The 27,293-nt window shown below is 36.5% G+C and overlaps 1 protein-coding gene across 1 annotated transcript; it reads right to left on the bottom strand.

Moving 5' to 3' along the window:
- Positions 1 to 2: 2 nt before the first annotated feature.
- LOC145781718 (uncharacterized) lies at positions 3 to 24,859 on the bottom strand. Its single transcript, XM_082593387.1, has 9 exons — positions 24,727 to 24,859; positions 24,059 to 24,226; positions 23,102 to 23,302; positions 3,625 to 3,768; positions 2,669 to 2,776; positions 2,221 to 2,262; positions 1,749 to 1,895; positions 1,056 to 1,169; positions 3 to 218 (listed from the first exon to the last, which is right to left on the bottom strand). Exons 1-9 carry the CDS (start codon positions 24,857 to 24,859, stop codon positions 169 to 171), a joined length of 1,107 nt encoding a protein of 368 aa, XP_082449513.1. The 3' UTR covers positions 3 to 168.
- Positions 24,860 to 27,293: the final 2,434 nt, after the last annotated feature.

The raw sequence follows: 27,293 nt of genomic DNA, 5'->3' as shown, positions 1-27,293 counted from the left end.
ATTTTAAACCGTACAGTTTAAATGTAGCCAACTTAAAGCTACTTTTTGTAAAAGTAAATGCAAATGGTTTGCACGGGCAACACATAGTGAAGTAGACAGAATAACAATTTCTTGCAAGAACAAACAGCAGAGAACCTTCACTCAAACATTGCATAGCGCCATCACCATCTATTCACTGTCTTCTCCAGGGATCAATACATTGAACAAATTGCAGTTTCCTGTTGAATGAAAACCAAACTTTATTTTGTAACAAGAGCTGACTTGCATGTTGGTCGTCACGTTGCCTACCTCAGCAGCCTACAGTTTGTACGATTGAGATCATGTCTTTGAACGAAGATAATGTCTATAGGCTAATTATATTGACAAGGATTTGCTGAATGGAAATTTGTTCTTTCGTAGTTTGATTACCGTATGGAATTCGTTATCCTCGGTCTGAGAAAGCTTCTTTAGCATAATCTTGGCAGTTTCGCCTACTATATTTGTTGGGTTTTTAAACCACTGACGTAGGCCCGTTTACTGAGATTTCAAGCGAAACTTCATTGGAACTGTTAGTGTTGTAGACTGCACTATATTTTGTCCACTAGGTGCCGCTAAATAGACACAGCAGTTCTTAAAATGCATTGCTCAAGCGCACACCCCAAAACTTGCACCAGCGCTGCTTAAAACCTATCATTTAATCGTTCTAAAATTCCGCGCTTAACCACCTGAGTTATTGAGGCGACGCTCAAATAAACAACCCAAGGTTTAGACCATAGTTGCAGCAAGGCCAGGTGCTTAACCAACTGAGCCATCGAATTAGTGCTCCATAGAGTTTCCATTGTGATAATGTCGCGTTTGAAAACGAAGAGTTTTAGAAGTAAACTGTTTATAAAAGTTTAAACTAAAAAAATGCAGCTAGGCCATTCTGAAAACACTGTAGGCTACAGCGTAACACTGTCAGTCAGAGGGCACTAATGAGATGAGCCACGTTATCGTGCGTTTTATAGCATGTTGAATAGGCCTATTCAAGTTCTAAGTTTGTGTGGCTACTCCAAAGGTCAATTGTATCAACTTACCTCCGCTACACGACCTGCGACAAGAGTTGAATACAGGCCTGGACAGACAAATTGTGTCTTGCGTTGGTGAACATTCTCTTTTAATCGTCGTGGTTTTGCCTCGGCCGACGAAGTCTGAAATATGATTTTGTATGAAACTATGTAGCCTAAATATGGTTTTGTATTTCGTATAAAGTTATAGGCTATTTTGTTATGAACTTACGATGCTAAACGTATTTAGGTAGGCAGTAGGCTAGATGACAAAGAAAATAGGTCTTGGAGTTTTTGCCAGTAAAAAATGAACTTACAACTTTGTTAAAGTAAACTACTTAGTATTAGGAAAAGTTTTTGCCGAAGTGTAGCTATGTAAAAGAGGCCTTCACATTTAGTTTCAAAAACAAAACATCTCGCTCTTTATGCGTTACCGGTACCAGGGCCGGATTTAGCTGATGGGGGGCCCGGGGCACTTTTAGATCGGGGGGCCCCCATGCAAAAAATTTTTTCAAGCCTAAGGCGCGAAAAACCATCTCTACGTCTACAGTAGCATCAGTCCAGTACTGCACAGCATTTTGCAGAAACTTTAAAGGCCAAAAAGGAAAAAAATAACACAAAATCACATTTTTTTCCACATAGGGGGACCCTTCAGGCTTCAACCCCCTCTGCCCCCCCCTAAATCCGGGCCTGACCGGTACTAAAATTGTTTACCGTACTTACAAGGGTTTGTTTTGTGGCTGGTTCTGGTAACACTGCAGAAATTGTGCCCCACTGGGCAAGGCCTTTTGTAAGCAGGGTCCAAGGTTTCTGATTCACAGCCTGGAGTAGATTTATCTTGCGAGATGCACTGATAGCATTCATGTACGTCTGAAAATAAAGAAAATCGCTAGGCTATATTCCGGTGTTATAAGTGATAATTTTACATTACTATCTCAAGCTATATTCCGGTGTTATAAGTGATAATTTTACATTGCTATCTCAAAAAAACATTATCATGTCGACAGAACGTGCTGTAGCCTACCTTAAAATGTCGGGTTATCGTTAAGCAAATATTATAGCCGTTGAATTCACATAATTTACCCTGATGCAAAGCGTTGTTTAAAGTTGATAAAAAAAAAAACGTTTTACCGCTATCAGTAAAAACTATCGAGAAAATTTGATGACTGCTCAGTGCTCACAAATTGAATCTTACCAGAAAGTAAATCTCTTGTCACTTGACCAGAATTGCAGGCATCTGCAAAAATATTTTAAATCAGTGTTTGTCAAATAGGCCTACCGGAAGTTTAAACTACTTGTTAGTAGCCCTAGTTGAAACAATTACAAGAATAAATAAAAGTCAAGTGTGGAAGCTATAACCATGTATGGAGTATCCTGTCATAAGCGTTGCAGCAAAGCAGGTCACCGTTGAGAGGAGAAAAATATTACCAGTCAAATTATTGCGGGAAGACGTAGGCTACTATAACCCCGAAAGGCAAAAGTTTTCTCTAAAATGGTCGCAAAATCATCACTCATCACAAAAATGTTTGTTTATGTTACCACAGTGTTTATGTTACCACGTCTTTAATCATGCGTTTTTTAGCAACGGACATTTTTTGCAAGCTTCATAGGCCACCTTGTAGATATTTAATATTTTGACTCACCTGTGTCGCAAGGCTCAACACAAAATTCCGTTTCACGATTAGTTGTGATGATGCAGTTGTGGGGCGTCGTTAGGGCACAGCACCGTCTTGACAAGTGCACGTCTTCACCTAGAAATCATTTTAGAGTTAATTTCCAGCCATTGCAGAGTTCGTGAAGCTCTTTTCTATGATTACACGTTGAATGCGTGATTGTTAGCACAAGTCAAGGGTTTCTGACGTCAATTTTGCATGCAAGATAAGTTGCTACAATTATCTTCTTAGCCTTTGCTTAAACGTGAGCAATGGATTGATGTTTGAGTTGTTTCGGACAAACCGGTTTATTGTTGTGGAATGGAGCAGTCCACGATCCAAAGCCTTTTGGTCATAATCAAAATATTATTAAACATAAAAATTGGTTCACAAAACATAGGTTTGGTCAAATTTAATTTAGGTTTTTGTTCAAGGCTATGTAAAAGCAACATCGGAACCCTAGTCTGCAAACATGAAGGGCACTTTTAAAAGTGTAGCCTATACGCCGTGCGCTTGTAAAATCGGAAGCCACTTTAACATGAAGAAATTCAGCCATTGCCTCTGAAAACTCGAACCAATCAGAACATGTTATAAGAGACTACCGTCCCATTGTGACCTTTCTAGCACTCAACTAGAGAGTTAATTCTTGTTTTGAGCTTTATTTGGTAGTTACAGGAGAAAAAAGAGTAGCCTGATGTTAGAGGTGGTAATCGAACCCATGTCATGGAAATAACTGCTTTCTAGCTCCAACCCTATAAAGTCAACCAGCTGACAGAGAATCCATCACTTGATTTGCTTTGTATTCTCTTTTTTTGCCCTTTTTTACGTCACTGAAAACGTTGCTTATGATTGGTTGGAGGTTTCAGTGGCAATGGCCACATTTTTTCTTCTTAAGTGGCTCCCTTAAAAATACACGGAGAGGGTTTCGTGTCAGAAAGTTTACTTACTGGTAATATTTTTTACTTCAACAATGCAGCACTTCTCCCCTTCCAGACAAGACGAAATGTAGGAAGAGTCCAATTCATCTGCTACACATCCTTGGTTAATATTATCTTCTGATGATGAGCACTGATAGCAATTGAGTGCAAGTCCTGCAAAAAAACATAAATGCTATATTTATTTTCAAGTTTTAATAGCCGTATTTGCCAACATTGCCTTTTAATCAACAAAAACACTCAAGTCCCTAATTGCTTTCAAGCTTAGCCTAATTGAGCAAGCAAGTGGTGCGCAGAGCCAGCAGACAGTTTCATTTAAAGATATACGGACATCGTTTTTAGGAAAACACCAAATTCGTTACCTAGATGTATTTTCGATATAGCTTTAATGGCCATATGATGTGGGTGCTTCCGATCCAACAATTAAACAATTAAACTTTTGTCTTGGAATAAGAACTTTTTAAGGACAAAAACCAGACGTCGGCAATGCGTTTTACAGTAAGTCTCAAAATGTATGAAAAAAAATTAAACTGAACGTGAGTGGTCCACTTAGTCAAAGACTGCTTGATGCCAAAGGAAAATCATAAGATTGCAACACATCCTTTCAAACTGTTAAAATGCCAGGATAACCGTTGAGTCATGCTCTACGAAGTTTTTTCATATTACGTCACGAATCGTGGGAGATGAGGCTTTGTTTTCAATGTGCCTTGCAGAAAATCAAATTTCATAATTTTGCAACCTTCGATTCATATGAAATACGAACTGTCTGTTGTCAGCAGATAGAAAAATCAATTAAAATAAAAAATTTGAAAATCTAGTTAAAATCCATAAAAAGAAACCTAAGAAAAACAAAAATGCTTCTAATTTGTAAGATATCATAGAAATGTTTTACAAACTCTCATGCGAATTACCATTGACACATAAATAGTCGTGTTATTGACAAACTAGTACTACGTCTCTCGTTATTCTGTTACTGATTAGTTACTACAAACTCTTAGGTAAAAAGATAGTTTCATTAAAACAAATGAGCAAGTATTTCTACAAAGTAATACGGAAATTGAGTTCAATTAAAATGTCAGCACTAAAATTGATTTTCATGGACAAAAGTTAAGTTTTAAACAGGCCATCCTGTTTTTATTTTTTTTAAAACGTCACCATTCAATAATAGATATTGTAAAATTTCTACTCAAAGGCAGCAGCTCTAAAAATAGACCGAAATTTTCTCAACCGTAATTATGTTTTCTTAAAAGCGACACCTTTGGTCATTGAAGTCACTTGTGAAATTATACAACTATCTTTTACTCATTACCGGCAAAAAATCAGGGAATTTTTATGAGTTGCTTATGCCAGTCTAGGACCCTAGATAGACATCTCTGAACGTATTGGTGCATAAACTAGAGTGTTCTACCTTTAAAGCAACTTATAGTCTATTGTTGCAGCTGACCGAGAATTAACCCCAGCGGTAATACCACAAAGTACATTTTTATTGTTATTTAATGTACCAATTCTAACTCGCAGACTAAAAATAGCTTTACCTGTAATAAGAATTAACCACTTATTTAGGTTAACTGCAGCACCAACAAAGCTTATTGTTGTTCTTAAAATGTACAAATACGTGGTAAAAATATGCACCTTTTGATGCAAGTTACATACAATATTGCTTTTGACTTGCTTAAAAATGTGTCAATAAATAAGGTTGAGGTAGCCGGTACCAAGGTTCACTTGGACATGAAGTGGTGACAGAACAAGCTGGTTAATGGTTTTTCTACGCCCAGTGTCGGTAATAAAAATTCAATTATCTCTGCAGTGTATTCACATGCAACAAATCGAAGTTTACAGTATTGCTTGTGAGTTTCATGAAAATGATGCAATTAACTTCCTGTTTTTGGCAGTAATATCTTCTTTGATGCACTACATCATAAAAACTTTTTAAATGTTAATGACAGGATATTTTTGTAAAACAAAAATCAGCAGTTTGCTTAAGGGCTTTTGTAGCCAAGCAGTGATAACTGGCTTTGTATCGTAGCCGAGCAATATCTTCGAAACAATTGCCACTGATAAAATAGTTACAGACATACAAATGCGGTTGATACAGCCAATTTAGTCAACAGGACAAGTTATTTGTTTTAATTAATTTCCAATACTGAGATATATTGAACTATGTTTACTTATCGTAGATCAAGTCTACGTAGTTATTGACCAATTTCGTTACACGACTAAATAAAATCGCCAATTTTCAGGAGTGGTCATGCAAAAAAAAAGTATTCTCTTTAGACCAGTGGTTCTTAACCTTTTAACAGTGGGAGACCGGCAAAATTTTTAAAAAATGTTCGCGGACCGGCAACCAAAGATCGTAGTGAATAGAATGAATATTTGTAACGTTTTTTTAACTAAAGTTGTCATTGCGCACCATAATGCAAGGTTTTAGCATATGATTTGTATTCAGGACGAAAATTAGAATAAAACGGCAATCAAATCAACTCAAATAGAAAAATGTCAATCCATTTCCATACAAAATCAATGTCAGTGGGAAATTTGCTACTGTTACGCTGCCAGTCGCCTATGTGAGGAAAACTAGATATCAAAGAAGTTTCTAAAACACGTAGCTCTGTTTCGGCATCTAGGCGATTTCTTTGCTTTGTAATAGCCAGACATGAAAAAGAACTGTCGTTTCTAAATAGCTGGTTGAAACAATTACCATCAAATCGATTGTTTTGAAAGTTAGGCACGAATTCGTTTGCAAGAGATAACCAGAAGTGTGACGATGATGTTTTTCGAATCTGGACTGCAAAGTAGAAGCATAACATATTGTAATTCAATCAGACTTTCTTTTTCATGAAGATTAAGGTCGCATGTGTTGACATCATCGATGCATGGATTGTTTATCCAAAAGTTTCCATGTCGAGGATTTTCATGTTACGCGAAATGAATCGTTAAAATTGTTAGCCAACTCTTTCAATTGTTGACTCACAACGCTCAGCACCTCTTTTTACTTTTTTCACCACTCCATTTCACCAGCATTTTCCATAGCAAGTCGGCTTGTCTTTATTCCATTCTTTGAAAAACAAGACCTTTGCTTTCTCAAACTCCGGTTCTGGCAAATTTCCATTGCAGGCCTGACTTTATCCCGGAACTTCAAACTTATCTAATTCCAAATCTTCGTCTCCAAAGACTTTGAAATTTTTCAAAACTTTTTGAAAACTAATATGCAATTTGTCACAAAAACATTATCAACGGCACAGAATTAGGTCATCAAAAAGTTCACCTTTATTATCAAACAATTTTACGTGGAGATATGTCAGTTTTACAGCTGGGCATGTTTCACAGTGCGATCACAAGTTTACAATATGCTAATGATTCCACATTAAAATAAGCTCTGCAGAAAGTAAGATCTTTTGCGGACCGGCAAAAAAATTACACGGACCGGCACCGGCCCGAAGACCGGCGGTTAAGAACCACTGCTTTAGACTACTTGATGAATAAAAATCGAAGGCTGCAAGTCATTGCCATTGTATGACAAACGCAATAGAAACTTAGGTTTAGTTAAATATCAGGAAAAATTAAACGTTTTTAGGCACGTAATTTATTGAAAGGTTAAATTACTTTACAAATTGATATCTTTTTACTTTTGCAAGACACAACACTTTTTCTGTGGCAAGACACAACTCTCAACAATCGATCTTACAAGTTACAAATGCAAAACACCGGTTTGTTAAACCATTATTTTGAGAAAAACATATTCAGCAACACTCCCAAGCAAGTAAATTAGTCTTTTTTACGTTGATTCATCGTTACTGGGTCAAAGGTCCTGCTCAGTTCCAAGCAAACAGTATTCCAGCGATATGTTCATACCCAGCAAAGTACGATCTTTCACTTTAATTCAACAGACGTCGAAACCAAAAATAGGTGAAAAGAACAGATTTTAGTTGGGATTTGGTATGATACAGCTTCTGGCATTATGAGTAGGCTTTGTCGCAATGCTTTCAAACGCGCATCATTATCGCACTGCTGACCGACGCCAGAAGTGATTGATCACGTCACGTCGCATCACGTCACATCGCGTCGCGACGCGTCATCATTGTTGCCAACACTCGTCTACGCTCAAAAAGGAGATATCAAAACTCGGCTCAGATCCCATCCACAGAACATCACAAAGCCCAGTTTTGACGGTTAGTTCAAAGCATTTGTGTGTAATTACACTATCACTCACAAAAACATTAAATAAAGAATAAATTAAGTTTTTATTTTACAAAATCATGCGCATAAGCAAAAGTGCAAGCCAGCTTCAGAGACAACTGGATTAAAAATACTCGGAATTCTCGGAAAGCAAATTTTGTGCCTTTTAAAAAACTTGATTGTCGTCATATCATTCTACAGTTTTTCTTTATTAAGTTTACTGTGATTTCATATCTTCTTGAGACTCGATTCGGTCCTTTATCATATTTTAGGTAACGATTTGAACATTTTACAGCTTTTATTTTATAAACTACGTCAGTAGCCTAAATTACGCAAAATATAAAATTGACTTTTCACGAGATATTTATTTTAACCCGACGAAACCCAGTCATGGTGAAATTTTGTCTGAATACACTAAGGCAGATTCATTTAGTACAACTTACGTTGGTATGCAATCTCCGAAAGACTAGAAACTTATTTGTAGAAATTCCACGTTTAAATTTGCAATGATAGTTATGAAATAAATTGCTTTGTCAATCAAACGTGTTTAAATCATTCCCCATGCTATCATATAGGTAAACCTTTGAAGTCATTAGGCTAGTACCTATTTACAATTTGCAATAAACTGAAAAGATAAAAAAAACACACAAATTCTTACCTTGAGTAAATAAATAAGAAGTCAGAGCAATCGATAGCAGGTACATGTTTATTAGGCAACGTTTAAAAAGATGCTTTGTAAAAATGTTGTACTTTATAGAATTTCTGCATCAAAAATAAAAATGTAAAGCAATGCATAAGTTGTGGTGAGAAATTTAATGTTTCATGGTATTAGTATACTTCTATTGCAGCGAATTTTTTACTTCAACAATAATATCTATCTTTCGCTTTCATGATTAACTTATTACTTATCAAGTTTAACTTATTTTTTATTTACACGAAAAAACATAGGTACGGTACATAAAATAAACAAGTAAAAACTTTCAAACGTTTTAACACATTGAGGTGCTCTCATCAGGAATGGCTAAGGTGAGTCCTATACTCAATTCTAAGCTTTGGGAAATGAGAAAATAAGGTTCTCATTATACTAAGCCTTCGGTACTAACCAGAGTAGGGTGGCCAGTTCCTTTTTCTCGGCGCCTTTCCTGCAGCAACTGTGCCCACCCAATTTATTACACCCTGCAGAGTAGAAGTAAGCGGTGTTTTCAACAACCAGCTTAACCCGGAAATCGAACCAGGTTTGCATGATTGGAAAGCCAACACCTTATCCGATGCGCCATCCCACCGCCCTGGAATATCGTCAGGAATAGTATGACAAAAGAAAATGGCAGCTACAAGTAACTTCTAATTGTTACTTTTTATTTTGCAGATTTAGCCATGTTTGAACTGTTCCCAGTAAGGACGCTACGATGTGTTCAAAATGTTCGAAAGTTTTTAATTTGTTCATTCATGTTATGTAGCCTACGTGTGTTTTTCTCGTAAACAAAAATAAAATAAAAATACGTTAAACCCATTTACGGTGCCAAGTTTTATATATCAGCGGTACAACAAAATATACTCACGCTCGATTAAACACAATATCATAATATGCGAAAAAATTACGTTTAATCAATATAACAAAATAACGATTTTGTCACAAGTTTTACTTTTACTTTTGTCATAATTTTTTGTCATAAATTGTTTGAAATGATTTCATTAAACAAAATGTTTTTTAAATTTTTTTTTTTAATAAAAACTGGAAAATAATTTTATTTTTTTCAAAAATGAAGACAAGTGCTCCGATCCAATTTAATAATATTAATTGCGATCTTTATACTAGAATATTATGTACAAAATGTAAAATTCAGTTGCAAAATTCGTGGGTTTTTTTCTGCGAAAGAAAAATAATAATTAAATCAATGAAGGTTGAGAAATTACAAAATGGTAGTTAGGCTAAAAAGTAATTATTTTCAGTTAGAAAATTTTATTCTTTTAAAAAAGTTTACAGTTTGCAGTGCGGTAGCCTACTGAAAGTCAGCGAATAAAATACGTTTGCTGAAAAGATTCTGACTGACTGCGTAAAATTTCTTGAAAAAAAACAACAAAAAAACACAAACAAAATCAAGCTTTTGTCACAAAATCAAGCTAATTTATTGTCTACATTCTTTAGTATTATTTTTAATGATTGATAACAATAGGGACGAAGACGAAAGCAGCGATTTAAAAATATATTTCCTTCAGGTGACAAAGTCTGTCCCTGACACCTTTACGTTACGTTTGCAGATAAAACATTTACTCCAGCAGAGGTTGAGTCAGTGCAGAAATAAAATTTAGCTGATAGAACTTGATTTCATATCAAGTGAACCTTCCAGAAAGTTACTTTCAGCTCTGCTCACGAGCTATTCCGAAGTAACACAACTCAGAGCAGACATGGCTTTATAGGGCCACTATCTTTTTTCTTCAGTTTAACTTTGTTTTTGAAAAGAACTCAAATTTGTCCAGACAACATCCACAACCACAACTTTTGCACAAACACTACAAGCTTAAATCTACAAGCTTACACAAGCACTAACGTTCAAACAAATGACATTTTTGTCGCACAAAAATAATTAAGGTTCAGTATATTGATTGGTTGCAATGTTTTGCGTCATTTTACACGATAGCGAAACTGCCTGAAACTACAGTGTTTGTTTTTGCATTAGATAAACTTGAAATTTTCAAAAGATCAACATCCATCATGCAGAACTTTTATGTGCAAAAGGTTCATAGTGTTGGAAAACATTTACTTTCAGTTGGAAAATATTTATTTTACGTTCAAAAAGCATCTGTTTTGGAGATTGATGTTAATAGTTTCGGAGGCTATACTTGTAGAGGCTTTAAATAACAAGCCCGCTACCGTACCAAAGTTATCAAGAAGTTTCGCTTTTGATCTAACTGCCTTTGCCTGTAAACTAGTCCATCTACTACTAAGTGCGCTAAACAAGGCCACTGAAATCCATTGCATAAGCGCATACAATATAGTGACATTGGTTTGACCATCTTTGCTTAGTTTGGTGCTTCCTTGTAGAGGGGCTTGTTGAAACACTGGAAACGAGATTAGGCTGAGTTTTGTTTTACAGCAGAGCCTGGCTTGGACTAGTTAGATAAAACATGACGATACTTTGGATTTTAATTCTTGTGTTATTACTTTGATGAACACTCAAGCCGTCAGTCTTAATAACCTACATCAATTTAACGGACCCTAGTCCCTTGCATAGAATGCAAGATTTCAAATGGAATCGTCTCGAATGCCGGTGTTTTTTTCCTTCAAACATCGAGTGATGATGACAATGAAACTATTTTTCTTCGATGCTACGTTAATTTACATCACTTCTCAATAGAAAAATAGAGTATTAAACAGACATAAATCATCACAAAATCTTCTAATGACTTGAATAGATTCAATGCGAATTGATTAAAATAGTTTTAACAGTTTCAAATAACAGTATAGGAGTTATTTTTTAAATATTATTGATTACCACACAACAATGACTTGGCACCAGTTTCGCAATAGTTTCCAGGCCAATGTAGTTTTTGGCTTTCGGCCCAAAACGTCACACAAAGTTAAGGATGCCAGTTTCTGTAATGTTATTTTGTCACATACAGTTTCGTTGAAAAGCAGCTTAATAGCAACAAAGCTCTGTGTTTTCGATGGATAAACAAAGATGTCATAGCCACAGCAAATACAGATTACCAGTGTGATTAAATTGAGAATAAATCTGTAACTTCTTGATGAGGATTCCGTGACACGCCAGTGCTGCGTTCTTTGCTAGTTTTGCCATAATCTTGTAACGTGGATGCGGTTTTTCTTGTTAAGTTGGTTATGGAGTTAGACTGGTTTTTATTCTACATCAACAAATCTCGAAGGATCAATTTGGATAAAAAAAAAAAAACAATTCCTTTGTGTAGTAATGCAGATTTAATGGCTTGGTGTAGAACTATACAAGTCAGTTTATAACGAGACGCATTGATGGATCGTCTTAAAATGACATCTCAAGCTTACAATAGCCTACCTTTCTGCTGAAGTAAACAAAATAATATGATGTAAAGCTGTTAAAGTCTGGTGTTTCTCAATTTTTATACATGCCATGATCAAGTTTGATAAACACTTTATCAATAACGCCAAAAGAAACGCCAAGTCTTCATAGCGTACCAAGTGGCCCACGTTGCCGGAACACGTGACAATAGAGTTAATCGATAAATAGTTTTATTAAGCGCTTATAAAGGACGCGCGACTAGTCACTTGTGGCATAGTCAGTGGCGGCTCGTGCCATGGGGCTGCAGGGCTGCAGCCCCACCTGAAAGAAAGCGAAGAGGGAAAATATGTTTTCTTCTGTGTTTGTCCGACCCAGTTACTTTTTTCACTTAAGATTTGCGGATCTAAAATTAAAATATTAAAAGTTTCGTTTGGCAACACCGATTATGGGCAAACTTTTTTGCAGCCTGAGATTCTAGATTTCAAGCGCTCTGATTGGTTAAAAATTATTCTTGAAGCTCCACCTCTTTTGGTATTTTACAGCAATTTTTGAATCTGTTGGGGCTGCATGGAAAACAGCCCCACCTAGCCGAAAAACTTTACAGACTTTTTAAAGTTAAGGCCGATCATTTTAAAGTTAGCATCAAGGCCGATTAACACAGCAACGGTCCATATGATTTAAATAATTTCTTCCTTTTGTTAATTAAAAATTAAATCCATTCTCATTGTCTTACAACAATCACTCTTAAATCTATGTCTCAACACTTTAAGACAACTTTCCACTTTCACTTTACTGCGCTGAAGAGATCGGAAGATCGAAACACTGGCCAGTGGCCACTGTCCGTAGTTACTTTCAATTTGAAAGTAACTACGGACAGTGGCCACTGGCCAGTGTTTCGATCTTCCGATCTCTTCAGCGCAGTAGTTTCAATAATGTCTTTTTAGACATTCTTTTTGGACAGTAATGTCTTTTTAGACATTACTTTGAAAGAGATAAAAAAGAGTTAAAAGGCATGTTAATTTCACCATGTGTGGAGCTACATGCACTTGAGAGGTTAACTGTTATTTTTTTATTCACTTTTTAAAGTTAGTTCTTATTTCGCAGAGTATCGATGAACCATGAATGTAGAAGTGTTAGCTGTAGAGTTAGGGTATTCAACAGGTTGTAGGAAGTGCTAGGGCATCTCAAAATCACATGAACCTTGTATGCAACGGCTAGGCTAGTCAAGGCTAAGCTCAATACCAGTAAAGTTTGTCTCCAAAGCAATAGCCTATAGCCTACTGTTAGTTTTTTTTTTAAATACAGCTTAGGAATACATCAACTTTTCAACAAAGTTTGAATGCATTTTTTCAAAATTTGGGGTAACAACATGCTCAGAACGCATTAAATTTAATGCAATTTTTCAAAATTTTCTGGGGGAGATCCCCCAGAGACCCCCGCGAAATCATTTGCAGCCCCACTGCTCACAAACAGCTCCAGCCGCCACTGGGCATGGTGATGTAATAAGTGGCGTTGACAAGGGTACTTTTGGACATGGGATAATGTTGTAGGCCCGGAACATTTCCTGGGAGCCGAAAAAGTGATAAAAGCGGCATATATGTTTTGCTGTTGTAAATAAACAACACGTCCATTTAATTGCTCTCTACGGTGATGACAGGCTACTATTCTTCTCTTTAAGTATTCCTCAAGAAGTTTTTTATTTATTTATGTTCAGCTGTGTTTGCTGAGGGGGGCCTGGTTTGTTATTGACATCCTCTCTATGCCCTGAATGCAAGTAAGTTTGAACCACTTATGTTTAAATAGCAAGGAACCGCTTAATACTCTGGCAAGTCGTATCCAAATGGTAGAGAAGTTAGTTTCACAATATATAACAACGTAGACAACCACTTTGTCCGGTCAAGATGTTTACCAGATTGGGTAAGGAACTGACCAGATCTTTACCAGATCTGGACCAGATAAAGTGGCTCTCTGGGAACTTACTTCAACTAAGCCTCAATAGCTCAGTTGGTTAGCGCGTGACTTCTGAAACAAAGAAGCTTCAAGATCAACGGCGCTGGTTCGATTATCGGGGTGTGCCCTTGAGCAATGCACGTTAAGGATTGCTCTCCATTCAGCGACACCTAATGAATGGAATAATTTTCCGGCAACAAGACTTCAACAATCGGAAAACTTTCTCTGTCAACCTCGGTGACCGGCCTGCGTCAGTGATTCAAAGCTTCTACAAGTATGCCAGGATTAAGCTCTGCAAGAAGCCTTCCCAGTTCTAAGATAAAGATTCAATCAATTAAGCTTAATCTATACTGTCCACGTTGCAATGTGGTGTCAAGACAAAGGCGTGGTGCAGGCTTGACTTCAGCACCGTGCACAAGTGCAGTGTATTGTTCAGGTGCGTTGCCAGCAAAAAAATTGGGTTAGGGGGGAGGAGGGGAAATAAGCATTTTTGCACAAAATGAATGAGCCCGGCAACGAATCATCGAAGGCAAAGCACTCAGAGTGGGTTCTGGAGGATGCCTCTAAAATTTTTTGAAAAAACCACACCTTAAAATCACGCATTTTCAGGTTTTTAATTTACTTTCAGCCTAAACCCTAAACCAATAATAAAACTTATTAAATGATGCTGTCACAGAGTTTGAAATGTTCATTTAAAATTTTTTGAGGTGGCAATTGCCCCCTGTGCCTCCACCTGACTACGCCCCTGATAATGTTATGCCATCAACAAAACTTATTCTGGTTCAAAAAATGTTTTCTCTAGAAACAAACACTGTAGTGCAGCATTTAATTGAAAATTTTGTGCAAACACAAAAATTGTTCCACATTTTTTGTACACATTTTTTGTCGGCTACACATTTTTTTCATTTATCTGTAATCTATTTCTATTTAAACCCTCCACACGGCGATGTGGTTATGTTTTCATTGTTTGCAGTTGCCCAGTAAAGCATGAGAGAAATGTCGGATTATTATACCACGAAATTTAGATCAGTCACCAATCAACTCTATAATGAAACTGATTTTTATTTTTTAACATTTTTATTTTAATGAAACTTTTTCCACACTTTTACAAAACCTGTGTCTAAGACAATAATTTGACAAAATTTTTCTATTTATTCTTGATGTACATCATGCACACGCACATAATTTTGCGAAACGACCTGAACTTGAACAACTTATTAATTTTATTGGTAAAATTTTATAAGTTGCTCCATGGCCACCTGGAGATGCGGCCTGATTTGTCACATTTTGCAGATTTTGATTACAGCTACTGCTAGTGCTTGACTGACATTTTTTGAGATGTTTTTACTTTTTGCGGTTTCCTAATGACATAAAACTTTTTTGTTGCCTTGGGGAAGCAGTAGCAAATGAGAAAAAGTAAGTTGAAAAACGCAAAATCAGACTGCTATTGAAAAATTAACAGTCTGACTAAAATCTTCGAAATCAAATTTTCTTTGTTTTTCAACATGTGAGGATGTTAAAACCTATTGTGTCATCTGGGGAAAAGAGTAAAGAAAGCGTAAAAATCTAATTAAAAAAAATATATATTTAAACGTTCGCCCAAAGTTAGAAAAACCTGGAAATTTCTACAAAATGTGACAAATCAGGCCGTATCTTTAGGTGGCCATGGTTGCTCATGGTTTACTTTCTACTTACAAATGCATTGCTAAATCGGAAATCGCAATTTTCTACAGAATAATGGCAATTTTGTAATCTTTTTTGAGCTTTAATTTACGGCATTGTACCTTTGATTAATTGTATACTATTGTGTACTCTATTGTATATTGTATACTGGAATGTTCATAATATAGGGGCGCGTAACTATCAAGTATCGTTGCATCTATCGATTGTATTTATTGCATATGTATGTTCTGCATTTTTATATGCAAATGCATGAAGCTTTATGTCTTTAATAAATGTTACAAGTTCATTAAAATTAACCTGAGATTACAGAAAGTCATGCAGTGGCGTAGCTAGGGGGGGGGGCGAGGGGGGGCGGACCGCCCCGGGCGGCACGTCTGGAGGGCGGCACTTTCAGACAGGACGTTTTTTTTTATAATGCAAAAGTACACGAAAAATAAAAGCAAACAGAATGGCAACGTTCAAAACACAGGGCCGGATTTAGCCTAAGCGCTTCCCTAGGCAGATACGAAAAGTGCCGCCCCCCAAAAAAAATTTTTTGATGGTGCGCTACGATTTATATTTTCAATTCCTTACCAAAAAGTTATTTGCACTGTTTATTTGAATACATCAATGAATGTCATTGTATAATGAACTAATTGTTCAAAATCGCTTGCGGCGGGATTTTCTCTTGCAAACAAATCAATATTTTCTTCAAAGTCTGTAGAAACAAGTAAAGATGAGTTAATCCTCAAAAATGCGAGATCATTCATGCGATCATTCATGGTTTACATGGCCTACTTTAAGCATCAAGGTAAGTACACAAAATAGCCTGCAACTTTTCCATCAACCTAACATTGACTAAAAACATTTTTTCTAGGCTCCTTTAAATTTACTAACAGTGAAACAAACCGAACAAAGATTAATAAAAATTGTACAGACAAACCCTCGTCCTCCATAATAAGCGAGACAGAAAAATAAAACAAGCGCTAAGCAGCACATATTGTTGAAAACCAATCAAACGTGAAGTACTCTAGGGGCGATGACTTGCCATAGCCTACATGACTTGCCGCACTGTTTATAAATGTGTGTGATGTGAAAAAATATTTATTAATTCCTATATATCTGTTGTTAATTATTATATTCACGTACAGTATTATCATTTATCAATGTAATATATTCGTATATTTTGCCGCCCCCAATAATTTGCCGCCCTAGGCAACTGCCTACTCTGCCTACTGCTAAATCCGGCCCTGTTAAAACATCTTAAATATCTAAAAACGTTTCAAATTTTCATGAATTTTTCTGCCGTTATGTTTTTAATACGTTACAAAATTCCTATACTAGCCTTTATTAAGCAGAGGCGGAAACATGCTCTTCAAATTTGGGTAGCCTTGTAAAAGGTTACAAATTGATTATTTTAATTCTGCAGCAGTTTTTGTGCTTTTGCATTCAGTATATTACTAAATTAAAGTGGTCAGTAACGTAGCCAAAGGGGAGGGGGGGAGGGTTGGGGGTTTCAATCCCCCCTTTTGAGAAAAACTAAATGGAGAAAACTGAATCACTTTTTGAATTTTACGAAGCAGATCTGCCGTGTATAAACGCCCTTGCTATTATATCTGAACTGCGTATATGTGGTATCGATGTCTTTTCAATTCTTCCCAAACCAGTTTGCCAAAAAGTTCTGTAAGTGCATTGCCATTTTGCCCGCAGTCAACGTTTCCAAACATTAATATTTTACTCCGCATTCTGGCTACTCTTCCAGTTAGCCTACCACTTGCACCAATGAAAGATCTTTTTCTGCTCTTCGAAGACTTAAACTTATTTAAGAAATCCAACCTCTGAAACCCGATTAAATGGTTTGGCTTTGGTTAATCTGCATAGAAAATTGGTCCCAACTGTTGAGGATGTCATTAACAAGATGTGTGAAAAGGTTCGTTGACTTCCTTCTTCCCTTTAGTTTCATCACTATCAATGATTTTTTGCATTCTTATTGCTTGTGTTGATGAATTTTTCATAGCTGTTAGCGTAAGCATGATTCTACTAATTCGACATGTTAAAGCAATTCTGGTGCTTTATCTTTTAAAATGAGTAAGAACTTGTGTGTCATATTATGCTTTATAATTCGAATGACCTTTCATAATTCATATAGCAGGGTGTGACCGCTCTACAACTGTTCAGTATCCATGGTATCCAGCTAACTCGTGCAGTCGATGGAAACACCGCAATATCTACAGCTGTGAAAAATTGCACTAACCTTTTATAGCGTATACCCGATTCCAGTGATTCGTTATACAAAACTTGAATATATCAGAAATAAAGTAACTTCTTTGTCTCAAAGCTTTTTGTCTGACACTCGTTAAGATGTATGACGTCTATGACGTTACATTTTTTAAACTTTGGGTTAACTTTAAAACATAAAAGGTAGTGACTTACCGGAATAAGATCGTTTTTTGGATCAACTAAGGAGAAAATCGATAAATAATAAAACTGTAATAATCTCGCAAAAAAAAGCGATCAACCTATGTCTCTAAAAAAAAGTTTGCCTAATTTTAAACGAAACTGCATTAAAAGAGCTAGTTTTGCCAATACCAAACATTCAAATATCTCAGTCAGGAATTAGCAACAAGAAAACATAAAGACTTCAGCTTTATTTTCGAAAAATGCCGAAGAAAACATGATCTTATTCTTTTGCTATGCCACCGGACAGCACCATTTTACAGGAATATTCATACTCACATTTTTGTTGAAAATGCTCTCAGAATGCACCAAATTCAAAGTAATTTTTCAAAATTTTCTGGGGGAGACCCTCCAGACCTCCCGCCGATAAATGTCGTCTTCGGCGAGAACGCCGTCGGGCTTCGTCCGCCGGCGTCAAAACCTCTCCCTTTCACAATTCCTGGCTACGCTACTGATAATGGTACGTTCGTCTCACATTACACCGCAAATTTAAAATAGCATGTTGCGTATTGCAGTGCTGATAAAAAAACGCATTTCATTTTCACATGCTTTTTCTTGAAGGGGCGGCAAAATCTGAATCCGCCCCGGGCGGCACATTCCCTAGCTACGCCACTGAAGTCATGTAAGGCTGAAAACCGTGTTTTAATGTGTTGGATGCAAACAATGCGTTGTAATTTACACATGGAAACTCTTTTTCACATATCCAGTGAACAAATATTCGATTAATGTGTGTTGTGCTAAGTTGAGTTATGTTTATCAAGTTTGAAATTTGGATATTGAAAGGGCCGCTTTCAATTGACGTTGCCATTTCATTTCTCAACGTTACAAAAGCTTGTGATGATGAAATGGAAAAGCATGGCTACATCAGTAAATACGGTGTTCTGTTTTTATATGGTGGTATTCAGATTAAAACATTCAATATTTACAATAATGAATTCAGACTGGTTTTATATGGAATGATTTAACTGCTAAGCAACGCACTAAAAGAACAGTACTGTACAAGTACAACAATAGCAACAAAATGTGGCACATTGTTAATAGTCATATAATAAGGTCTCATAATTGGAAACGCACTTTTAAAGCATAACACTAAAAATGTCAACCATATTCTCCAGATCTTAAATACTTAAATTAGCATTGGTAAAGATGTACTTCAATTAGACATACATCTATACCAATGCCCGAGGAAGCGCTAAAGCACCTTGCATTTATGGAGAGTAGCCTAAGACTTGTTGCACAATGAAAACGCTTGTATTCGTGAGTGATTTGAATTTAAGATGGACACTTATTAAGATAGGTATCTTATAAACGTGATCAACACCTAATGTCAACATGTTTAAACGAAACAATTGGGTTACGATTTTTGGATCAACACAACATTTACACGCTCCCATTTCTCCGTAATTCATCATGCGATGATTTTAATCGGAGGCTTGTGGCATGCCAAACGGAGTATAAAGTGTTTTTGAAAGGGAAAGTCACCGGTTTTGAAACATTCTATTCTTGTACAATTTCAACACTGCTATACATAGAACTTTCTGTCACCCAAGAGAAAAATGTGTAAATGAAAACATAGAAAATTAACTCTTTCATTTAGACCAAAGTCAAGATCATGTGAAGGTTAATAAGTGACAGTATGTACATTGTACAATGATGAGGTCGAAGAAACTTTTGTAGAAAGGTAGATCTAACAAAAATGACCGCATTGCATTTGTAGATCATGAAGTCATAACGTAAATATGTCTGTTCTTGCCTTGTAATACACACCATTTTAATGACAAGGAGGAAGTTTTGTCATTGCTAGAAGCTGCAGTCCTACTTTTTGTTTGACTCATCAGGAGCTTGTCGCCAGAACATAAACAACCAAAAAAATTTTGAAAAGTTTTAGCTTGACTTTGTTCTACAAACTTTTGATGAGTCAGACGAAAAGTACAGTGCTGCAGCTCAAGCAATTACCTTCACATTGCCGTATTCAAGTACCTGAACCACAAATCAAATCTTTTAAGTGGTTCAATATCTGCAGCTCAATGCATCTCATTCTACTCCATGTACAATATACGCTACATGGAAGAATATCGAGTCGTGTTCATATCTATTATCGAGTTTCCTTGTCAATACACTGTTTGTCACGCGAAGACGCAAACTTTCGCATTTAAAGCGACTACAATACATTGCAGTAAAAAAAATTCGTATGATTGTAATCAAATTTAATAATCATAAAAAGCCGATGCTTTTAAACAAAACGTCAATTATACAATTTTCATCCGTTTTGTATTTTTCTCTTAAGTTATTTGTGTTATGGCAAAACTTGCATGGATGTTCTGCAAGCAGCGAAAGTCTTACAACTCAACTAGTTCTCTAAACTGCCATGGCAGAATCTAAACAGTCATACCATGAGCCTAAAAAGTTACTTTTGAGCCGCATGCAATTTTTTTCTCGGATTTGCAAAACGTTTCGGTAAACATTTCCAAAACGTGGTCATGCAAGATTAGGAAAATCGCTACACCAAGTGTCCAAACTTGTTTCGAGAGAAATACAATACAAGCAAATTATAAACGTAAACAATATATAATAAAACGTAACATAAACGTAAGTCATGTGAACAATCTTGTTTTGTTTTTGATATACGGAAGTTATTACATATTGTACAAAAGTAGCGTGCGGTGCTCTTTATTCTATATGCAAATGTAATTTATATTTTGTATTGTTTTCTGTTTTATATTGCTATTTCTGTAGTTCATTTCTTAAGCTTTCAAAGCACTGATTGTTCTACAGCACTAATTTCATCAGTCAGTTATCTCGATTAAATGCGGCTTGTTTTCAACCAATGTATCTGACGCTGCAACACCCCATCCCTATTCTCATCTTGTAATCATAGAGGAATAATGGTTACCGATTGTTGCCCTACAAAAACCGCAAAGGTCTAGCAGTTAGAGCGTTCGATCTTTAGCTGTTACTGGGGGTCTCAACAACTGCAGCTCTACTTCTTAGCACTGAGAATTAAGAAATAGCATGGAGCTGGTGGGCTCACAAAGCTGCCAGTCATCCGAAGGCTGGTACTACTAATGCAACGCATATTGGCCCAGAGTTACAAAACGACTAGCCCCATTTTACGCTCATTCCAGACATAGGATATCTTTAATTTATTTTTACTATAAAATTATTTTTATGACTATGCGTTAAGTTACTTCTATTCTTACTCTCATTGCTGTTTGCTAAAAACACAATCAAGGCCATTTTTAAAACCTTGCTATCAGATCAAAAAGAATACAGTATCAACAATGCTTCGCCGTTCAAACAAAATAATGAGACTCAAATGAACCAAAGCACTAATACCTTAATGCAGAAATCAAATCAAGGCATCAAAGAAATTCCAGTTAACCAAATTCTCTCTTCCTACATTGATTCAACGTTTGCAGATGTTGTGTTTTGCAGACAGAGTCCACACGTGGGACTTGAAGCAAGTTATCGCTTCGAAGAGGCCTATTTATGTTGATTTAACGTCACTGGACGTTAAAATTATAAAAAAAACACTTTCTTTTAGAAATGTATATTATGATGGCAACAACATTTACTGTCCGCACACTTTGCTGCCAGAGGTAGACGATTTTCATCAATTGCCCATGACGCCGCAGGAAATCTTCCGCGATCTCGTGCCATATTGTCACGTGACACAAAATACCAGGTCGCTGAATGACTGGTCGATGTCTTTGCTCTGCTACTAGACCTGGGTTCAATTCCACGTTGGGTAATACCAAAACTTTCAATGATATGGGTAACGATTGTTTTTTTAATCCCATAGAATTAATGGGGGTGTTAATGTGGTCACATCAAAAATGTAATATCAAAAGTGAACAAGATACGAAAATAAAAAGCTCTTGATGGTTGTTCAGCCACAAAAATCAACCAAAGCTAATCACTATCATCATCTCTTATTATTTCAACACAACCATTTTACACTGGGCGCCACAAATCCAGCAAAATAAAAAGCAATAGGCCTACAATGCAAACAAGTTGAAAAGCAAAAAAATCTATAAATATAGTGAGCACCAGTTTTAAATTCAGTTGCATATAGGTTTCCAAACAGCAAATCAGTCGTTTTTTACCCTCTGTACTTAACACATTCTTACATTCAACGGCGGTAGACGTTGAATCAAGGTCGTCGGACTACTCGGCACACGACAAGAGCAAATGCTTCAACTCACCAAGTAGGCCTACATTTCAGCAACTGCCAAGTTAGCAAATGAGATTTACGTGCTCACGTCAGACTTGCTTGGTCATCACTTGCCAAACTGAATTTGCTGACTTGTGACATGCCACGTTTTGGCTTGCTCAGTTGTTACATGCCACGTTTTGGCTTGCTCAATTGTTACTATAGCTCAGTTTCATCGTTTACCAACTTCAGCCACTTGCTCAAATGTGGCTAGCTCAGGTGTCACGTGCTTAGTTGTCGCTTGCTCAGTTCACAACTGCTGACTTGTAGGAGACTCTTGAATTAATATAAAAATCGACTGATTTGCTGTCTGGGATTTGTGCAATTAAGGGCGATATGACTTGACAGAAAATGAACGTGAGAATCTGAATAAGAATCTGCTTGCAATGTTGCTGTGTCTTCCGGTTCTTCCCTGAAAGAGCAAGAGCAATGGTCCTCTTTCCAGGCTAATCCATTTGCCTTGCTGATCTGTGAAGTAAAACATGATGGTTTATTTTTTACTAGTACACGAATGTTTGACACTTTTTGTTCATCTAAACAGGTCATTTTTCATTGATTTAATGTCTATAAACGGTGGTATGTCCTTGTGTAAGACGCTGAATGAAACATCACAGCCCTTATTGTGTGCTTGCCCGTCTCGAGACCTGAGAGAAATGGCGCCCCACTAAATTTATCAAACTTATGATGACGGGATTCTATGGTTTGAAGACAAATCGTCGAAATATATTTACCACAATAATTCATGGTTAAATAAAGGCGAGCCTAATAATTGACCTTTGTTTACAATAAAATGTTCTTGTTAATTTTCATTCTAAAATAAGCTTCTTTGTATTTGCGCGAGCCTTTTCTTTGTTAGTCCTAAGGTTGAAAAGGTCAGGGTTAAGGGCCTAAAGCATATTTAGCGATGGCAGTTTAGAGCCCACAGTAGGCTGATTTGTTTAAATCCAATAGCCAAAATTGCCTTTCTCACATTGCTTCAACGTCAGGAGACGTTTACCAACGTAAAAACACAAATTTATAAGCTGAACTATGACTATACCTTCCATTAAGCCGCTGTGAATTGCAGCAAAGCACACTGAGGATTGCGCCGCGTACCAACGATCTCCCCATAATGGGAGCGACTTTCGCATTTTAGCGGCTATCCTGATGCACTCCACAGGGCAGTATGTGTACATTTTTGCTCCTCGGGTGTTCATAGTAAGTGATAGAGTGTTGGCATCACTCCCTCGAATGTTGCAACCTAGAATAACAATTTTCAGTATAATTTATAGAAACATAATGTTGTTTTTAAATTAAATAACAAATAAATAAATTTAAGTGGATGAAGCAACTAATTGATTGAGACAGAAGTTTCCAGACAGGAGTTCACTACACCTCGGAGTACGTGATAAGTTTTAAAAGGGCCCTTAAATGCATTGATCTTAGAAAACGTTTGCGAAAAATAGGCAACGAAATCTTTATATAGAAAAGTAACTTTTCAAAATTTTAACTCAAAGTTGCTTCTTGAAAGTTGAAGGTCCGCAAGCTTAAAACTTTTTGAAAAGTGTTCTTGATTACAGCAAGGTCGAAAGATGTTAAAAAAGTTGTTTTGTGAAATGCGGGCAATAGTTTTTTATTTGCAAGCCTAAAAATGTTAACAATTTTAACCAGTTAAAAGCATTCAGTCATAGTTACAATACTTCATAAACAAACAACACGTTAGATCAGTTACACGTACGCAGATGACCGCACAATGCTGTAAACGGCTTTTAAAAGAAGGCTTTCTTAATTTTTAGATTTTTTTAACTGACTTTTAACTACTGTTGTTTCTTTCAAAAACAATTATTGAGGAAGCAGATCCATTGTCATTTTATTCTACAAAGATCTTGCGGGTAGAAAAAAGAGCCGTAAATTCCACATTAAAACCACTTTGTTGCAAAGCATAGCTTTCTCCCATAAAGTTATTATCTTTTTTGTGGTATAAACAAACACGAAAATACAAAAAGGTTCAGCTTACTGAATTCTATCGACTCTTCAGGCATTGTAGACTTCCAATCTTTGAACATAATACCTCTTCTCCACAGATTGCTAGGATGGGGCAAGCTTTGTATCCCATATCGCTTACTGGCTTCGTAATGACGATATTCCCTTGTTTTTTTCACATAGATTTTACCCCCAGTGGAGGCTATAAAAAGAATACCGTACTGTAATCTCAACATAAGCATTACTTAATTTAATTAATCTAGCATTAGAGCGTCTTTCTTTTAATGCATGTAGGTAGGTACTTAAACCTAGTTACCTATAATCCACCACTAACAGATAGCCTACCGCTTTATTCTTGAATATATTTATCTTTAAGAGCGATAGTTTAACGCCATTATCAACTCGTTACGTTTCAAATTAAAACACAGTTGTTTTTTGGTTTAAGAATTCTAGAACAATGGCAGCTCTGATTACCGCCTGAATCGGATGTAAGGTTCTGGTACCAAACGTATGGTACCAGTCACAAAATTAAGAGTTTCAGTCTAAGCTTTGATCGTTTTGATTGAAATAAAGTCCTCTCACGCAGCAAATAACGATACAATTGAATACAACATCCCTGTAGAGAACCAGTCCTTTTAACTCTTTTTTTACAATGTAGAAAAAGCTGATTTTTAGCTGGGTATTCTTGCTTCCATTACTCACCATTAATGCGTCCAGCATGTATTGCCGCCGCACAGATACTCGAATCCATTTTGTACACATCAATGCCCCAAATACGATAGGGACTCCGATGACAATTTGGAGGGCATGTCGCCATAAACTCCTCCGGTTTCATGATCGAAGCCCGCGAATTACAATCGATGCCAACTGGACGTACAAACGTTGTAAGATACCAGAACGATACTCGGTTAAAAGCAACTTTTTGTATGTTACTAATTACTTAGGCACAAGGGATTCTCATGTTTTAAACCACCCTTTGTTTTTTAATCTCATTCTGGTTACATAACTATGCATAACTTACAATTACATTCAAATAGTCCACAACTTCTTTTAGCACTTTTTTGTTATTTCAAACAATTAAGTTTTTAAATAACCTAATGCTGCTAAACACGAGTTTAGTATCTGCATCTTGGCTCTTTTGGCTATTTTGTGATTAGATCAGCAAGGCGTTTCAAACATTCTTTTTTGCTTTCAAAGATCCCAAAAATTCTCGTCACATAAATCTGCTACGAACAAAAAAAATGCAAAAATTAATATGCATTTCATCATCGTAGCCTACTTACTTCTTGGAATTGTTGCAAATGTAATCGTAACGAACAAAGCAACAAAACTTAGTAAAACTTTCCAGTCAAACATATTTCCAAGAGGATTCTGTAAGCTGCTAGATTTAACTCTGGCAATCAGACACTCTACTTTCACATCAATGACTAAATTGTTTATGTAGAGATTTTGCAGTTCATTTGTAAACTGCATCCATTACAGTCGTGTCCTTTTTTGACTTAACGAGAGTCTGATTCTCATAATTGCGTTTTGTTCTAAAGATTTTTATCACAGGATTGAGGTGGCAAAGTGAAACCTGACATTTCATTATTTACAAACGAAGTCGTGGCGGACCGGAATGGTCAGTTTCATGACCAAAATAATTGAAGGGTTATGTGCGGTAGATGACTGGACATCAGGGCAAGCATTGTACGTGGCTGTAAACGTGGTCTTGCCCATCTATCTTCCCAGCTGGCAAAATCTGTCATTTTTACATTGGTTCAACGTCTTCAAAGTTTGGATTAGGGTGAAAAATCGCACTGTGCTGGGAAGGTCACGACAGCAATGATTTGAGTCATAGTTGCATCGATTGCCGTTGGATGTGAATTTAAATTCACTGAAGGCAGTGTTGTGCCTCACAGCAGAAATCGTAGAAGTTTTGAAGTCTGCAGACGTTGAATCAATGAAAAAAAAAATTATTTGCTAACTGGAATTTTACCATAAACACCAAAAAATTATCTTGCAACTAGGCAAAGACCTTCTTATGTCAAAGCAATCCAACGTCTGTATAATGTGAAGCTAAAGCTCACTCAAGGAGCCCAGACAGCAAAATCCGCTATTTTTTTACATTGATTCAGCGTTTGCAGACGTTGAATCAATGTAACCATTTTGTAACTATTTATTACTGCAACTATTTTGTGTTTTAAACATAGGCGTAACTAAATCCAACGGTGCTTTCCACTCAGTTTCAGAAGCAAATATTAGCAGTCCATTAAGAAACTGTGAATTGAAGCACGCTCGTAAAATTGTCCTTTAAAATATTTATTTTCCAACAAACAAAATCCACTCAAGTAAAATTAGGTAACAAAAGCAGGTTTGCTAATTGGATTTTACCAACTTTGGTTTAGTTCAGTATGGGCTTGACAACTCATATTTCAAACTTGTCCCAAAAATAGCACCGGAACAGCAGACGGGGACAGAAGTGCAGCTGTTTGAATGCACGCTTGACTTAATAAAGTGCTGGCATTACTAATGGCTTCTGTCAAGAAGAGAATCAATTAAAATTGTTCTACTGCAACTTTCACATTTTTTTATGCAAAAAATATAGGCAGACACTAGAGACACCACGCAGTGCCGGATTAACCATTAGGCAAAGTAGGCACGTGCCTACAGGCCAGTCAAAAATCCAGGCCACTTTAAAATCAATAGAAATTTAGTCATGTTTCCAAAATAATTATTTTTTAAACTAATAAGCATTTATCTTAATAGCTCTGTTTTTCTACTAGATGAAGCAAAAATCGTTCACAACTGAAACGAATTAAAGACGTTAACGATCAATAATGTGTCAACAACGTCTTGGTACACTGGCACTTTTGTGTATTGAAAACGATCTACTCCGTAAGATTGACCTCCAGAAACTAGTTAACGCGTTTTCAATCGCAAAAACGCGCGATGTTGTTATTTAGTTAGGCATACGACCAAGTTTTTGCACGGTACCCTGTGTTATAGTTGCAACAACGATCTTTGTGACAATGATTTGGCAACACTGATAATTCTAATTTTTTTAGTTGGCAACCCTGATTTTCGGGCAACTTATAAAAAATGCCTACTGGCCAGCAGACCCTTAATCCGGCACTGGACACCAGTTTTTACGGCTAGCTCACCAGAGGTGATTTATCCCTTTGCTGCCATGTCATTTCTGTTCTTGTTTTCAACGCTAGTCGGATTGATCAATGAGACAAACACATGCACGATCAAGAAACCATGGTTATGCTCTCGCTTTAAAAAAA

The sequence above is a fragment of the Aplidium turbinatum genome, chromosome 13 (genome assembly GCF_918807975.1).
Source record: "Aplidium turbinatum chromosome 13, kaAplTurb1.1, whole genome shotgun sequence".
Lineage (NCBI taxonomy): Eukaryota > Metazoa > Chordata > Ascidiacea > Aplousobranchia > Polyclinidae > Aplidium > Aplidium turbinatum.
Note: the sequence above shows the minus strand (reverse complement) of the source record. Positions and strands in the feature narration are given on the sequence as shown.

Excerpts from the sequence above, each read along its gene's own strand:
- LOC145781718 (XM_082593387.1), bottom strand. The coding sequence starts at position 24,859 with ATGAAACCGGAGGAGTTTATGGCGACATGCCCTCCAAATTGTCATCGG. Across the intron at positions 24,227-24,726 it reads ACATGCTGGACGCATTAATG|CCTCCACTGGGGGTAAAATC; the intron begins GTGAGTAATGGA and ends TTCTTTTTATAG. Across the intron at positions 1,896-2,220 it reads GACAAGAGATTTACTTTCTG|ACGTACATGAATGCTATCAG; the intron begins GTAAGATTCAAT and ends CTTTATTTTCAG.